The sequence below is a fragment of the Adiantum capillus-veneris genome, chromosome 3 (genome assembly GCF_014529385.1).
Source record: "Adiantum capillus-veneris isolate H3 chromosome 3, ASM1452938v2, whole genome shotgun sequence".
Lineage (NCBI taxonomy): Eukaryota > Viridiplantae > Streptophyta > Polypodiopsida > Polypodiales > Pteridaceae > Adiantum > Adiantum capillus-veneris.
In genome coordinates this window covers 49755118-49772782 of record NC_140933.1, presented here as the reverse complement: position 1 = coordinate 49772782, position 17665 = coordinate 49755118, and the positions used below count along the sequence as shown (strand labels likewise).

The following is a 17665-nucleotide window of genomic DNA, read 5'->3' as shown; positions in this document are numbered from 1 at the left end:
TAAATCTGGTCCTCAATTGTTGTAAATTTCTCTAATTCTCTCTCTGTTTTGCAAGTATTGTTCATGCCAAGCTAACTAGGTATAATGTTTATTTTGCTATCTTCAATTAAGTACTCTCCCTATGCTCATTAAGAATTCTCTTAAGGAAATGCTCATTAGTGTCACTTTAATTCCGCTACAATCAATGTTATTAGCCATATTCCGTTACATCCCTGCATGTGGGGGGATAGTCACGGCATATTTGATGATGTATCCCTCCATGAAAGCTAAAATTTTTGCAAACACATCCATGTGGAGGGCAACTGTGGCATCAAGGTCGGGGAGATGAGTGAAAAAGGTGTGAAGATCCAACTTTCCCTTGTAGTTGGTGTCCTCAAGGAAGAGGGTGAAGCGTGACAAAGGGGTGGATGTGGGCACAGAAGTAGTGTAGCCTGCTACAATGTCACTTTCACTTTCACAAGGACGGTTAGTTTACAGTTAGGCTTTGGTCAGTTGGTCTTTGACGGACGGTTAGTTACAGTTGGTCTGGTTCTCACTGGACAGACCCTTTGGGCTGGGGAGTGACACGTGGCAGGGTACCGACGGTGGTCTAGTGGACATCATGGCCAGGTCACCACCACCACTCAGTTTGGAGATAGACTTAGCTGACTGGACATTTATGAGCCGTTGGTGGCTCTTTATGGTTGTACATATGAGTAGTCGTTTTGGGCCAGTGGCATTATCTTGTACGCAGTCGTCTAAAGTGGGTCTTTACACATAGCACATCTTCACCATCCCTGCACATCTGAGCCTCGACACCCCCATTGTACCTGTGAGTCTTGGGCTGGAGCTGAGTGTGCTGCCACGCCAGAGTCTGTATCAGTCTTTGAGATAGTCGAGCCATGTTCTGGTCTGCTATTGTGTCTTTGTGAGCTCTGTCGATGTCTATTGTTTCCTTTCTGTTCAGTTGTTTGAGTGAGATTGTCACGCACATTGCACTGAGGACCACCCACTGTAGAGAGCACGACACATTATCCGCGCTACAAGTGCTCTCATTTTGGCGATCACGGTGGGACCTCAAAGGAAGTCTCACTCTTGTGGAGATAAAATTGTGAAGCTAATTGGTTGTTACCTGGCTCCTCACACTTGCTTACACTGTGTAGATAGTCTGCAAGTCTGGTCCTCTCTCGCCTTGGTCCAGCCCTCCTCGTCCTGCCAGCTAGGTGGTCTAGTCACTGGTCCTGGACCAGGTGGTCTAGTCACTATCCTCACTTGTTCTGTGTTAGACGTGTTATTCACTGCATGACACATACAAGGCGGTCAGTTGAGCGTCAAAGCGCACTACTGAGCCCTCTGAAGCACTATAATAGAAGACGCCCTGTGGTATCTAGTAGAAGTCCATTAACCTCATCAACCATACCTCCACATACGACATCCCCCATTCCTTCATCTCCCATTCCTTCATTTTCCATTCCTTCATCCGGTTCCACATCTTCCAGATCACCTTCTCCATTAAAGCTCTCTCCTATTCTGCTATAGCAGGCTATTGAGCAACAGGCTCAACAAGGGGCCATGGAGGGGTTGGCTAGTGTGTTGGCCAAGGTAAACATCAAGTTCCCCACCTTCAAAGGACTCTCCTCGGAAGATGCGGACGACCATGCACGCAGGTTCGTATCTCTCTGTAGAGGACGTGGTCTTAACAGGGAAGATGCTTATCTGGTACTTTTTCCATCCACCTTGGACGGCTTATGAAACCGGCCCGTAGGGCGGTAGGCGTTGGCTTTCACCCGAAATTCTTTACTTTAAACACACACACAGAGCACTTTGCAAAGAGAACCTGCGACGGGAGTTAACACTTGAATACACACACGGCTCGGAAGCTAGAATGCTCCGAGCAGACGCCGACAACCTGTAGGCCCCAAAATTGGTGCCCCTTTCGGTATTTCTTTATTCTTTAGGAGGGTAAATTACAAGGTAAGGTCCTGGGAATCCTTCACGTGTATCCACCTAGATACCATTTGATTTGGCCAAATTTCGGCAGCATAACAGCCCCAAAACTTGCGCGAAACCAATTCCCCTGCTGGAACTCGCTTGCACTGACGTATACCCTCTGATTCCTGTCCAAAAACAGTAAATTCAGCACGCTGTATTTACTGGTTTTTGCCCTGTTTTCAGCCCCAAACAGTCCCCTAACTCTCCTTTGCCAGTGGGGCACGATTCCCAATGATCCTGGCGTCCGTATGGCTGAAAAAGAGTGAATTTACAGCGCATACACAGCGCTGATTTTGCACCTGTACGGTGAGGTTATGACCCTCACCAGTGCCTGCTTTGGAGCAGCAGTTAGCTACCCCTGTTCCTGCTCAAGGAGGCTCTTGCCTCAGCACAAAAGCATGAACCCACACAACTGTACATCAGTCAAATGAGTAGCCCTCTTGTGGGGCATCACATAATTGCACGTAGGGGAGAAAGAGAGCAGTATGTAGCGTGCGGGGCATCACTCCCGTCACCATACTGTGCATAGAGGGCAAGGTAAGCATTCCATAGCTTCTGCACCTGTTACAATCCGCTTGTGCATAAATCGAGCGCCCTCTCTTCTGCCCTTGACCTGTAATGCATCTGTGAACAAATAGATGCAAAAAGGAGAAGATTTTCATGGCTGCCAAAACCTGCGTATCGCTGAAAACGCAGCAAAACAGCCCTGTAAACACGCATCTGATGCCTTCCAATGCTGAAAATGAGCTCCTTGGACCTAGGCAAAGTCATGGGAAGCTCAAAAATGGAGAGAAATGGCTGAAAATCCAAGTTAACAGCCTCCAAAACTGCTCTCAAAAGTCAGTTACGGGTTCTGTTCTCCCAGACTTGGTAAATTGACCACAAAGTGCCACTTGGCACTCATACATGCAATTTCCCCGCATTGGGCTTCCTGCTTAAAAATCTCTCAACTTGTGCATCAGTTTACTTTGTAGCAGAGTACTAAAATGTTCCCTTGGTCATACCGAAGGTAATGACGCGAACACATTTCACGGCCCAAAATAGCAGTTCCCTAATTTTTAGGAGATGCTTCCGTCGGGCTCCCGCTGGTCTTCTGACCATCTATCCTCATTGGGACCGCATCCAAAAGTGCAATGTGGCCCAATTGTCGGATACTTTCTGTTGGTGATCCCACCTTTACTTTATGCCTTTATTGAGTTCACTTCCTAGTATCCACCAACTTGCTAAGTGCGACGGGGGGGACCTGTATGATCTTGCTCTAAGCCTAGACATCTTTTACTGTACGAATTCCAGTGCCGACCAACTTTCCGTCTGCGGGTGAAACTACCGTTCACATTGGCCATACAATGTCCGACCATTTGCAACTTCAAAAAAGAGGGTCTCAAAAATAAAACAAAAATCATTGGAAGAAACCAACAACTAAGGTTAGCAATTGCCACGTCCTCGTGACAGCTTAGCAGACAAATGGTACAGCCAGTTTGCAGAGAATCATTTTGCAACTTGGGCAGACTTAAGACAACAATTCTGTGCAGCTTTCAGGCCGGGCGGTTACCAAGAGAAAGTGTTGGATGAGTTGGGCAACATGGTGCTCCAGCCAGAGGAGACTTTTGCAGAGCTTATGACCAAAACCAAATCTCTGGTTGCCAAGCTTCCCCAGCAACCTGGTGAATTCATGGTTAAGAAGTGGGTGGAGAAGGCGCTTCCAAAAACCTCTCAACAAAAACTCCGAGAGAGCCTCCGACCTGACGCCACTCTGGAGGAATTCATCGCAGCTGCTACTAGAATAGAGGGGGCTAGGAAGCTGTTCAACAACTCTCCTCACATAGATACTCCCTCTGTGTTCTCGGAAGGTATTCCTGCTGATCCTTTGACTTCCTTGCGCAGGGAACTCGAAGCCCTCAAACTACAACGCGCCCTCCAAGAAGAGAAATCAATCTCTCTGAGACAAGAGAAACCATCGCACCTTGAGGCTTTGGATCAAATCAAGAGAGAACTAGAAGAGCTTCGGTCTCAGCAGGGGACTAAAGCTATGGTATGGTGCAACTCTTGTCGCTCTCCTGGACATCCTCCAAAGGATTGTCCCCTTCGGGCTTATTGCCACTTCTGCGAAAAATCTGGGCACGAAGATAAGGATTGTTACTATATCAAAGGATTGCGGCAAATACAACAAAATCTAGGTCCTTCTCTCCAACAAGGGCTAGCACCTGCATCCAACATGGTCTCACCCTACGGCCATCAAAACCCGTTGCCTCCTCTGCTGACAACACCCCCTATGCAGCAAGGTATGCACAACAACTTTGCACCTCACAGCTTTTATCATGCCAGTACTTCCTCAGTTCCCCAAAGCTTCTACACCTCAGCCTCCAGCACCATGCAACAACAAGAGCAGCGACCACCTCGTCCCCCGTTTCGTCTGTCTAATCGGCCAATCTTATGCTACAATGCGGTGAATATGGCATTACCAAAGTAAGTGTCCTTTACCTGAAGGGTCTCCTCCTTGCAGACACCGGACCACTACAGTAAAGATTGTCCCAAACAAAGGGCATCCTCATCTTCAGGCCCAAATCAAAATCAACAAGAGTTACATTTCCGAAAATCAATCTAATCACAGTGAACACCACCCCTTAGCCAGCACCTGCTACACATACAGTTCAGCCACAACAAGCAGTAGAGCCTATTGGGGTGCTCACTCGAGCACAAAGAGCAGCCCTGGGTTTAAGTTTGCCAACGGGACCATCCTGTCCAACCCTTCCGCAACCTGTTCCAAATGTCGCACCCGTAAGTGGTGCAAAGAATAGGCCAATCTCTATGCTTTCGGACATTGATGGAGCCTTCCTGACAGCAGTAGCTGACTTGCAACAGGTCAAAGTTCCCGAGGAGGCCCAGGTTGTAGGAGCTAGGCCCACAGCGGAAGCAATCTTGAAGAACACCTTTCAGCAAGTGTCTCTTTATGAGATGCTCCGGCTAGATGCAACCCTTAGAAGTGACACCCTCTCAATAATTCAGTCTTTGTACCCTGGTACAGGGCCTAGTGGCGGGCACCTACCTATGCAGCCCCTGGAGTCCTACATGATTTCATATCCAGCTGCTCCCCTCACCGACTATAAAAGTCCACGTCTTACTGTATCTATTCTTGGGCTGTCATTCTCAGGGGTCATAGTGGATGGTGGGTCTGGAATCAATTTAATGCCCGAATTTACCATGTCAGCCTTAGGTCTGCAGCCTACTCGCCCTGCTCCATTCACTGTTACATTGGCAGACCAGAGGACAGTCTACCCTGTGGGCATAGTAGAGAAGGTGCCTTTGAAGGTACAAGACTTCACATTTAGCTTGGATGTTGTGGTGGTCAGTCTTCCTCAGGTGGAGGGAGGATTCCCTTTGCTGATTGGTAGACCATGGTTGCGGCATACTAAGGCACTTCATGATCGGGGAAACGACGCCATGTGGATACACACTCCCGGCTCCCAAATGCAACCAATCCGGCTTGAAGGAGGGATGGATCCAGTGGCTCATCACAGCTCATTGTCAGTATAGTCCAACCCCGACCCTGAGCAGCCCATCCCACCTGACGGGTTTGACGAGGATCTGCTACAGTGGTTGGAAGCTACCACATCGATGCCATGCTACATGGTCTCTATTCAAAACTTACCTGTGCTGCCAGTAACACTCTCTCTTTAAACTCCTCAGGAGGACACAGATGTCCAAAGTCCTACAGCAGACAGTACAATAGTCGAGGAAGTAAGTGTATCAGCCCCAAATTCTCATGCTTCGAATGACCCGCCGATGGAAGCCCTCGGTCTTGGGGAACCTATAACACATCACCAAAGGGGGAAGAAATCTCCGCTGCATGCACTCGCCATAGATTTTCCCCTTCCTGGAGCATCTCCCAAGTCGGACCCCCTACAAAAGCACTGTCATGTCTGCATCTGAAGATTTACCCTTCGAGGAGCTCCCACAGGGATGGTTACAAGAAGAGTATGCAGAGTTTCCAATCGATCAAACACCTGCACATGATGTCTTGAAGCTCCAAGAGGCAGCTCACCTCTCATCTTCAGAAGCACCCTCTCCAGCTACACCCCCGGACCTGGTCAGAGAAGTCAACCTGGGAGATCTTGACACCCCTCAGCACGTACTGTTAGCAGCTTGGTTATGGGAGCATCCCGCATTACTCAATCAGGTAGTCTCTTTCATACACTCTTTTAATGATGTTTTTGCTTGGTCCTACAATGATTTAGAGGGGATTCCACCAGAATTGGGTGTCCACACTATACCTCTGGTTGAAGGGGCTAAGCCTGTAAGAGGCCGAGCTTACAAGCTCAACCCGAAGTATGCTGAGGCGGTCAAGGCAGAGTTAGAAAAAATGCAAGAGGCAGGGATCATTGTACCTGTGGAGCACTCTGAGTGGTTATCACCCATGGTGATAGCGCCTAAGAAGCAGTCGAACAAAATCCGTGTGTGCATAGATTACCGTGCTCTGAATAAGGTAACTATCCCAGATGGTATCCCAACACCTTTCACTGAGCGTGTGCTCGAAGATGTAGCAGGGCATGTATTGTACAGTTTCATGGATGGGTTTAGTGGATACAATCAGTTGGGCATCCATCCACGTGATCAGCTAAAAATGGCCTTTGTGACTCCCTGGGGTATTTTTATATACACTTGAATGTCTTTTGGGTTGAAAAATGACCCACCTTCTTTCAATAGGGCGATATATCTCATTTTTTGTCCTCTGCTTACGGATCATCTTCGCATCTTCATGGACGATTTTTTCGACCTAGAGGAACACCTCGCTCAACTCTCTGCTGTCTTCCTCAAGTGCAGAGAGGCACGCCTAAAGCTAAATCCTAACAAATGCCATTTTTTGGTTACTGAAGGCACACTTCTAGGCCATGTGGTGTCTGCTAAAGGTTTAGCGCCTGCCCAGAGAAGATTGTGGCAATTTTAAAGTTACCACCTCCCATCAACCCAAAAGGGGAACAGAGCTTTGCAGGCCACATAGGTTATCATCGCAGGTTTATACGCATGTATGCACAGGTGGCTCAACCCCTAACCTGCCTAACCAGTGCCGCTGTTCCCTTTCAATGGTCAAAGGCAGAGGCTGAAGCTTTTGCATCCCTTAAAAAACGCCTCACTGAAGCGCCTATCTTAGTAGCTCCCGATTGGTCTCACCTTTCATGTGCATACAGATGCTAGTCTATTGGCTGTGGGTGCGGTGCTGACTCAACCTAGTAAGGAGTATAACTTGGATCGCCGTGTTCACCATGCGAGTCGCCTACTCACCAAGGCAGAGTGCAACTATAGCACCGCAGAAAGGGAAGGTTTAGCTATTGTGTATGCTCTGCAAAAATTTAGGCACTACTTATTAGGGGTCCACTTGACAGTTATTACTGATCACCATGCCCTGCGATATCTGCTCAACAAGCCGTAGGTTGCAGGTAGAGTATGGCGATGGCTACTCTTATTTCAAGAGTTCGATTTCGAAGTGGTACTAAGGCCCGGCAAACATCATGTCCTTGCCGACCACCTTTCTCGCATTCACACTGGTGAAGAAGCAACAAAGATTGCTGATGACTTTCCTGATAGCAGTCTCTTTAAGGTGGATACAACTCCGGAATGGTACGGCGATGTTTTGCATCTGCTTTCTACTGGCCTCTACCCAGAGAATGCTTCTCCCCTGTAGAAGAGACGCCTGTTGCTGAAGTCTAGGCCTTTCACTTTGATTGGGGGCCAGCTATACAAATCAGGGCAAGATGGTGTTCTGAGGCGGTGTGTCTCCCCTCACGAAGTCGAGTATATTTTAGAGGATGCCCATAGTGGTCCCACTGGTGGCCATTACCCTGGTCATATTACTGCACAGAAGATTCTCCAGTGTGGCTTATGGTGGCCCTATATTTTTCGCGACGCAATTGTCTATGTAAAGGTATGCGGTGTATGTCAGCACTGTGCCCCTAAACCGAGCAAACAGTCAAACCGTCCCCTGCAGGTCTCTATGGCATGGCAACCCTTTGAGAGATGGGGCATTGATTTTGTAGGTCCAATTACTCCCTCTGCCCAACTCGGAATCGGAAGTATCTCTTGGTGGCTAAAGACTACGCAACAAAGTGGGCAGAGGTTCTTGCAACAACGGGCTGCACTGACACTACGGTAGCCAAGTTTCTATACGAAAATATTTTGTGCAGATTTGGATGTCCCTTGGAAATTACGAGTGACAGGGGTAGTCACTTTGTAAATGAAACAATTTCTACCTTGCTGGCCAACTACAAGATTTTTCACCGAAAATCTTGTTCCTATTACCCTAGAGCAAACGGGCAGGCAGAGAGCACTAATAAGGTTTTGATAGCACTCCTGCGGAAAGCATGTCATCTTCATCCCTCGACTTGGGCTCAAGCTATCCACGGTACACTTTGGGCATATCGAACTTCTTTCAAAGCCACAACCAATCACACCCCATTTCAATTGGCTTTCGGTTTGGAAGCGATAGCACCTTTCGAATTCAACTCAGAATCCCCGCGAGTGGGCAGTCTTCGTGCGAATGAAAATTTGGGGTCAGCATCTGTATCTCGTCTTTTCCTTTTGGAGGAAAGCCGAGGTTTGGCTTCACTGGCTCTAGAGGCAAAGCAGCTTCGTCGTAAAGCCTGGCATGATCTCCATCTCAGAAAGCCGCAAAAAAAGCAAGGAGCACTAGTGCTACTTTATCAGGCCAAGTTTCTGAAAAAAGCAAAGAAGTTGGTCCCAACATGGCAAGGACCATATAAGGTGATGGAGATTCTACCCCACGGCGCTGTACAATTAGCCACTCTCGAAGGAGTTCCGCTGCCTTTAGTCAATGCATCTCGGATCAAATGCTATCATGCTTAAGCTGCCGCTCAAGGGTCTAACGGAGCTACCATCAAGTGTTGAGCTTCGCCGATTCCTGAACCTTTCAATAACCAAATCACTCTCCCCTTAGACAACTCTCCTTCTGCAGACTCAGTTAAGCTCAAGGGGCTGATTCTAAATTGGATCAACTCTATCCTTCACTCTCTGTCTTCGATCTCTGTCTTTCTTGGACATAACCTAATCCCCGCAATCTCTACTCAATTCCTTTTCTTAGCTTTTGCCTCTCAAGTGAAACTCAGTTCTTTGATATGCATAAATGCCTCTGTATCTTTGAGTGGGGTAGTTATTTATGAAATGATTCGCGTTTTATCTGCCACTTTTGAGTACCTCGAATTTATCAATGCTTTCTAGTAATTTGGTCGTAGCTAAATCTTTAAGGTCTCTGGGATAGTTTCCTAAGCGTTAAAACTCCCTCCTTATTTTTCTATTCTCGCCTTTGTCTCTCCTCTCAACCCCCTCCCCTAGCCCTAATGCTCGCCCTAGCGCTTTCCCGCTCTCCTTGCCTCTGCCCCTTACTCTTGCCCTCGCGCTCCTCACCCTTTCCCATCCCCTTGCCCTAACCCTTCCCTTTCCCCTTTCCTCTCGCCCTCGCCCTAACCCTCCCACCCCTCGCCCTAACCTTCCCCCTTTCCCCCTTGCCCTCGCCCTTTTCCATCCCCTCGCCCCTCGCCCTAGCCCCCCTCACCCTCCCACCCCCTATCCCCTCGCCCTAGCCCCCTAACCCTCTCGCCCTCGCCCTAACCCTCCCACCCCTCGCCCCTCGCCCTAACCTTCCCCCTTTCCCCCTCGCCCTCGCCCTTTCCCATCCCCTCGCCCCTTGCCCTAGCCCCCCTCACCCTCTCGCCCTCGCCCTAACCCTCTCACCCCTTATCCCCTCGCCCAATTCCCTCGCCCTAGCCCCCTCACCCTCTTGCCCTCGCACTAACCCTCCCACCCCTCGCCCCTCGCCCTAACCTTCCCCCTTTCCCCCTCGCCGTCGTCCTTTCCCATCCCCTCGCCCCTCGCCCTAGCCCCCCTCACCCTCTCGCCCTCGCCCTAACCCTCCCACCCCATCGCCCTCGCCCACTCCCATCCCCTGGCCCCTCGCCCTTTCCCATCCCCTCGCCCCTAGGCCCTTTCCCATCCCCTCGCCCCTAGCCCCTGCCCTATCCCTCCCCTCACCCCTCGCCTCTAGCCTTAGCTTTTTCCCTCGCCTTCTCGACCTCGCCCCCTTACCCCTATCCCTCGCCTATTTCCCTAGCCCCTAGCCCCTCGCCCTAGCACCCCTCACCCTCTCGCCCTCGCCTTGTTACTTCCCTCTCGCCTTGGTCCTCGCCCTTCAACCCCTAATCGCCCTCCCCAACCTCGCCTCCTGGCTTGCGCAAAAAGCAATCAAGGCCAAAACCAAAACAAAAACCTAAAAAGCACATTTTAACAAACTGGAAAGCGACTTTAGCTTCAACTTAAAAGTAAATCAGCCGCAACTTCTTCATATCAGAAGCGCCAAGAGTAACTGTCACCAGCGTGTGACTACTATCTATCCTTTTTGTTGATTTCTTTCTTATTATCTATTTACTTTCACTTTTTGGAAACAGCCCTTGGGAAATCTAACTGCCCTGCATTGCATAGCTAGTGTGGAACTATCCAGAGGGAGTCCAGGCCTGAGGGCAAGAGAGCACTAAGGTTGGACAAGGACTATGGTTAGCCAAGTGGGGTCATTGACTAGCCAAAGTGGAATCCTTTGCTACAGAGGCTACATTTCAGTTCTGGATGTGGCCGTAGTGTACAAAGAGGGTCGGATGACCTAGAAAGATACAATGGCAGCATCTCCTAAAATTTAGGGAACTGCTATTTTGGGACCTGAAAAGGTGTTGACGTCATTACCTCCGGAATGACAAGGGGAACATTTTCTTACTCTGCCGTGAAGTCAACTGGGCAACCGGTTGGGATATTTTTAGACGGCAACCCCGAAACGGGAAAATGCTTATAAATGTGCCAAGTGGCACCTTCTGGTGCACTTGCCTCATGCATCAAGAAGTGGCCCTGAATTTAGGAGGGGGAGAGCCTCATTTTCAGATTTGTCACAGGTTAAGAGCTATGGAGTGCTTGCTTTCCCTCTTAAGCACAGTGCGGTGCCAGGAGTGATGCCCTGCACGCTACGCACTGCCCTCTCTCTCCCCTTTGGCAGTATGTTATGCCCCTCTAGTGGGCTTTTCATTTGACCAATGTGCAGTTGTGTGGGTTCATGCGCGATTGCCGAGGCAAGAGCCTCTTGCACAGGTACTGGATTAGCTAGCGGCTAATCCCCCCGCAAGTACAGGTGAATTCGGAGAGGTTTCACGCTAGAAATCTCGTCCGATTCAAAGGGCAAATAGCCCTACAGGTGCGGGAGCTCGAGGACTTGCTACGGATGCGACCGGCATGCGAAACGGAGCCCGAAACAGTAAATTACAGCCTGCTGTGTATTTTTGCAGGTTTAGGGTTTTGGCCCTAAACGGACCCTAATACCCCCAAGAGGTTCGGGGACGCAAGGGGACCGCTGTACAGGCGATCTGGCGCATTTTCAGGGCTGAAAACAGAGAAATCTGCGTGCTGCAGATTCTCGCCAGGTTTTGCAAAGTGCCCGTATGCATCGGGAAAGTCATTTAATGCGTGGGAATACTGACCGTGAAGGGTTCTAGTACAGTTATGCTACCGAAATCGGGCTGGAACAGTGGAAATTCAGCCGAGTTTGTGCGGGGCAGCTTGTAAGGAACCACATCGTTTATTCCCTCTTTTGAACAATAAAGAAATACCGAAAGGGGCGCCTAAGTTAGGGGCCAATCTGGTGTCCGTCTACTCATACAGGTGCAATCTAGCAGCCTGTATCCCTCCCCCCTTTGTTGTGTCTTGAAAGTACAGGTAAAATAGACGACTAATAATGGGTGAAAGCTAAATCAAGGTTTGAAGTAAAGTCTACCGCCCTTTTTGGATTGAACAGGCCGGTTACAGTAACCTGGACTCCACAGTCTTCCCATCGCCAGGTGCCTCTGAAGCTACTGCGCCCTGGTACTCCAATTTCTCACTAGAAGTCCCTGCACAGTTTAGTAAGATGGTTCGTACTCAGAATAGAGAAAAACATCTGCAATCAGAAGAAGTACATCTGCAATCCTCTGCCTCTGGGGATAGCTCTGACAGTAAATCAGACTATACTCCTAGATCAGAGCAGATTTCAGAGGAATCTTCAGGGGAAGATTCACCACAGTCAGTCACTGCTCACAGAGTCACCACTCTCCAGGTGCCTCGCCCGTCTGGTGCCCTCTCCAAGGTACCTTTAATAATGATATATCATTTACAGGCTCCGAATCCAGCACTCAAGGATGTGTTCTCTCAGCAGCAACTGATACACTTGGGTCTTCAAAATTTGGCTCAGACCGATTTGTCTGCCAATATCTATACTGCCAAGCTATGTGCCCTGTTGCTCACTTTTCCAAAGCTGAATGGTACTGCACTTACAGTGGAGGATATCGGACAAGCTATGGGAATATTGACTGTGTTGGCACCTCTGCCCGCAACCAAAACCTTTTCGAATCTCTCACCGGAAGAAACTGCAAGTGCTTGTCAGGAACTTTTGCTGGACTCACATCCAGACTATCACAGGAGTCAGCAACTGTATTCAGTGTTACAGTATTATTTTTTACTGCGCGCACCGGAAAGAATAGGGGTTCCATCTTCTCCAGGTTCGCCAGCAATATGCGATGCTCTTTTTTGTCTCTACCACTGCCTGCCGTACTCATTTCACCATCTGCTGTTTAAAGCGCTACAGGACAGGGCAAAGCGTTTTCGGACTCAGCGTAAAGGCAAAGCGGAAAGGTTCAATTGCTATGCAACCCTTATTATGTATTGGGTAGTACAGATTATGCAGCAAAAGACAGATGCAAAAGCAGTTCTCACACTTAAAGATGATCCAAAAGAGCAAGACCGTTCCAAAATTGCCAAAGGGAAAGGAATCTTGCGCAAGAGGGCAAAGGTACAAAAAATTCAGCTGAGCAGCTAGCAACACTACCCTTCTCAGAATCACAGGTCAAAATCTCTGACGTCCATACTACAACACCAACAGTGCGTATGTCTACTTCTGTGGCCACCTCAACTTTCACACCACATCTTGTGAGTAGTGTTGCAGTCACTAAAACACAACCTCCAGTTGTGTCGCCAGCACCACGTACTACTCTTAGTGCAGGGGCACCTAGGGATAGTGCAAGGGCACCAAAAGATACTGTAGGGGCATCTAGCTCTGGGACACCTACATCTGACAAGCATGACATATATGATACTTTTGCGCCTCAGGCCGATAGACTTTTAAAGGCGGACAGAAGAGCCATTTCGACGATTATCAATGTAGCCCTCTTATTGCAAGGTACCAACTGTTTGCATCGCGCTTGCTATGACGGTATGACAAGGGAAGTGCAATCTCATCTTCAACGAGCGATGGATAGGGACAATTTCATTGCTACAGCTCAAGATCGCATAAAAATCTTAACTCAACAAGTACTGGACCTAAAACACATCGTCCACTCAACAAAAACAATTAAAAGAGGCAAATGATATGACCGCAGCAGTTCAAGATCTCTCTCCTGTGGTACATACACTGTGTCCATCTTGTGCAAAATACCAAGCTGTAGCCATTTCACAGGCAGCTCCAACTACAACTACAACTAGAACCCCGGTTTCTCCACAAGTTCCTGCTATGGCACCACAGATACAGACACAGACGGACATTTCCAAAGCACATTCAGGGGATTCTCAAACAGCAAAGAAAGCAAATCCTACCAATATGGAGTCTAAGCCAGCAGGATCGGTCTCATCACAATTTCATGGTCCTTCTATGGCCTCCCCCTCCCAATCCCCTTCCTTTCCTCAGCACTTCTACGGCTTCCCTGGATTCCAACAACCTGTGCCACCCTCGCAGCCGGCCTAGTCTTTTCCTGGGTTTCCACCAGCTCCACCTACTCACCCTCAACCGTCTCACCCGACACAGCCTGCTGCTCATGGGGTGGCTACTCCATACCCGATGTACCCTCCTCATGGCCACTACCCCTCACCATACACTTGGCCTCCATCTCCTTACCCACCTTACTATCAGCCTCCTCCTCCTCCTCCTCCTCCTCCTCCATCATCCGACCACCAACAGTAGATTGCCGATATTTCAGTTCCGCTCTCCGGGACGGGCAGCGGTCTTGTGGCGGGCAACCTATAGCTACAATGTCACTTTCACTTTCACAAGGACAATTAGTTTATAGTTGGGCTTTGGTCAGTTGGTCTTTGACGGACGGTTAGTTACAGTTGGTCTGGCTCACATTGGACGGACCCTTTGGGCTGGGGAGTGACACGTGGTAGGGTACCGACGGTGGTCTAGTGGACATCGTGGCCAGGTCACCACCACCACTCAGTTTGGAGATAGACTTAGCTGATTGGACATTTATGAGCCGTTGGTGGCTCTTTATGGTTGTACATATGAGTAGTCGTTTTGGGCCAGTGGCATTATCTTGTACGCAGTCGTCTAGAGTGGGTCTTTACACAGAGCACATCTTCACCATCCCTGCACATCTGAGCCTCGACACCCCCATTGTACCTGTGAGTCCTGGGCTGGAGCTGAGTGTGCTGCCACGCCAGAGTCTGTATCAGTCTTTAATGCTTCTTTTAGTGCTAGGCTTCATTCTTTTAGTGATAGGCAGCACATTCCAATTTAATGCTTCTTTTAGTGCTAGGCTTCATTATGATTGAGTCTTCCCTTGATGAGTTATGACAGAAACTCAGTACGCTAGACTTTGTGTTGATGTATGCTCATGTGTGTGTGCATGTGGTGTGTGTTGTGTTTAATGAGACAGTTCTTGAATTGGCAATTACCAAGGGTGACCTTACATAGATGCGAGAGGCTTTTATATTGGGCTATTGTATACAGTGCTGCTCTCGCCTTGCTCATGAATTTGTAAAGTGAAAACTTTGTTGTTATTTCTGGCATCAAGAAATGATATGTTTAGGCTTTAAAATAAAGTCTGAAGACACTTTGTTTTTCAATGATTTGATCCTTGCAGCCTGTTGGTGTGGTTGGGGCTATCACACCTTGGAATTTTCCTTTAGCTATGATTACTCGCAAGGTGGGAAATATATTTGGTGTTTTTCTGTCTTTACTCAAAGCTCAATTTTAATTTCAATTTGGATGTTTGGCATTGCATTCCTGTATCTTGTCTAAAATCTATGGCTTGTTTTGGCCAGGTAGCCGCAGCACTTGCAGCTGGTTGTACCACTGTTATCAAGCCCTCTGAGCTGACACCATTGACTGCACTAGCAGCTGCTGAACTTGCATCTCAAGCAGGCATTCCCCCTGTATCTATCATTCTTTAATCACTTTCTATCATGCAAGATAATAGTTCTAGGTGTGTACTCCATTGGAAGGCAATTAATGTTAGTATATGTTATCTGACAAGGGTGTCTTGAACGTTGTGATGGGAGATGCCCCTCGTATTGGCAATGCACTTATGGAAAGTGCTGAGGTATGTGTGCCTCCCGTTATCCTGCAAGTTCATCTGGTGAAAGTTTTGCATGTAGGTAATGTTACTTTCTACGTTGTTGCATTATGAGAGTGCTGATTTGTTGAATAATAATTGCAATAACCAGAGGACGCTTTGTTCCCTGAGCAGATTCTATGAATGTATAGAACTGCGAAATCAGAAGTTTGTAACTTTTCAGACCCTAACGTATAACCCATATAACCCAAGGGAAAGGTATTTACCAAAAACATCTTACCATAGGTTGGAATGCAAGGCTGGTAATATAGTAGCGCCTACAAATGCAAAAGTGAGAGAGGCAAGAGACAATAGGGAGACACCTAGAAACCCTAGGCTTTCTTGAGCAATGGGCTGGTGATGGTCGTGTTGTAAGGGGCTTACAGCAATTGATTGCTCATGGCTGTAGGTTAACTGTAGCTCGCAGTGTAATTCATGGTTGGGTAACTATCTTGCTCCTTGATACTGTTCTATTGTGGTGATGGTTGCTAGAGCTTTCTCTTCGAGTAAGCACTGTGTGTGAGCTAGAAGTGGCTGGTGATCTTGGGTTGGTAGGTGTGGTCTTGACCTTCGGAGGGAAAGATGGGGTAGTGAAAGGAGTTGCTGGCCAGGCTGAAGTTCTGGCTGAAGTTCTTCCTATAACTGGCTACAGGTGAGGAAGATTACCTTCACAGGTTCAACAGCTGTCGGCAAGAAACTGATGGCTGCTGCTGCAGGGACAGTTAAGAAGGTAATTTTCTACTTTTTTAGTTGAGAAACTTGATTTAGACGTATGTTCACATGTACCTCTGTTAAACAGGTGTCTTTGGAGCTGGGTGGAAATGCTCCTTGTATTATTTTTGATGATGCTGATGTTGATGTAGCTGTAAAAGGAACGGTATGCAGTTGCTCACTCTTTTTTGAAGCAATGCAAAGCTATATGCCTAAATGTAGTAGGATTTTCACCTAGTTATACTCGTAAGTTATGTAATGATGAAAGCCTTTTGGTTTAATATGCCATTGCAATACAGTTTTTACCCTGGGCAGGAGGATTTAAGATTTAAAATTATGTTTTGTTTCCTTTTTGGCAGCTGAACTCCAAATTTCGGAATACCGGGCAGACGTGTGTTTCTATCAATCGCATATTTGTTCAAGCTGGTAATGCATCTTGGTCGCAGACGAGAATACAGCACACCACAAAAGTGTGGCTGATTGGTTCATGTTAAATAACAAATTGTTCTTTCTTACCAGCAATTCAGTGAGAGCACGGTGACAAGTTTCCTTAGAGCACCAGCATTTATGTTATGCACATTACGTGGATAATTTAAAAACTATAGCTTTGCAACACAGTGCGGTAGCAGAGCAGGATAGTTGTAGTAAAGGGTCAATGCAGATTATGGTCTGCTGATAATTGTTGTAAAAGTTGAATGCAGCAACAGTACCGCAGGGGCACACACGCAGGCAGCAGTTTCTTTGAATAATATTATACAGCATACCTCCATGGATGGGCCACAACTGGGTATTAGGAAATTCACCATTGTGGGTGTCATGAGGGGCAGAGCCAGAAAACGACCTCAGTTTTAAGGACCCAGACCCTGCCACTGGATCCAGTTTAAAATGATGCGTTACAGCTATATATTAGGAGAAGTGGGAGGAGGTGCCATTTTCTCCAGTAATACACGTCTCTCTTCCACTAACGCATGACATACTACATTCATGGATGTTGCTGCAAATTTTTCTTGCTAGTAGACCAAGCTTTGTCCACCTATAGCATAGTAGAGATAGGATGCATGGACACAGGCATAGATGTTTGAATCTTTCATGTTTCATTTCATTTCTGCAAGCTTTTATAGCCATGTTCACCAGCATAGCATGTTGATAGGTCTCCTTGTAGCCTTCTTTTCACTCCAAGTTTGGAGGAGAAGTCTCTCTTTTAAACATCTCAAGCTCCCATAGAGCTGTCCTATCCACAGTCTTCTTGCTCTCTTTAGGCGTACAAGTGCATGTGTAAACACTTGCGATTGAAGTTCACCCTTCTCCCACCTTTGCTTGATCTTTTTAAGCTTTACACGCTTGTCTTTGCCAAGTTTTTGGTTGGCCAGGTCTATCTTCACTCAAAGCTCACAATTTGACCCCTTTGGTCCTAAAGATCAGCATGGCTCTTGAAGTCACCTCTTGCCAAGTATCTAGTTGGCATAGTCTCGGAATACTTTTGAAGTTGCTGGTTTTTCCTTTTCTACTTCTGAAAGAAATGGCTCACATATCTAAGTTACCTAGGAGTGGTTTGCAAATTGTTCTGCAAAACTTTTCTT

At 47.7% G+C, this 17665-nt stretch overlaps 1 protein-coding gene across 1 annotated transcript in view; it reads left to right on the top strand.

Annotated features, from left to right (window-relative positions):
* ALDH5F1 (aldehyde dehydrogenase 5F1) overlaps positions 1-17665 on the top strand; it is a 148479-nt gene that overhangs the window by 68744 nt on the left and 62070 nt on the right. The window contains exons 7-12 of the mRNA XM_086508591.1: positions 14904-14966; positions 15085-15195; positions 15297-15362; positions 16027-16104; positions 16174-16251; positions 16445-16511. Of these exons, the coding sequence (XP_086364717.1) occupies positions 14904-14966; positions 15085-15195; positions 15297-15362; positions 16027-16104; positions 16174-16251; positions 16445-16511 (463 nt within the window). The remainder of the gene's footprint in view (positions 1-14903; positions 14967-15084; positions 15196-15296; positions 15363-16026; positions 16105-16173; positions 16252-16444; positions 16512-17665) is intronic.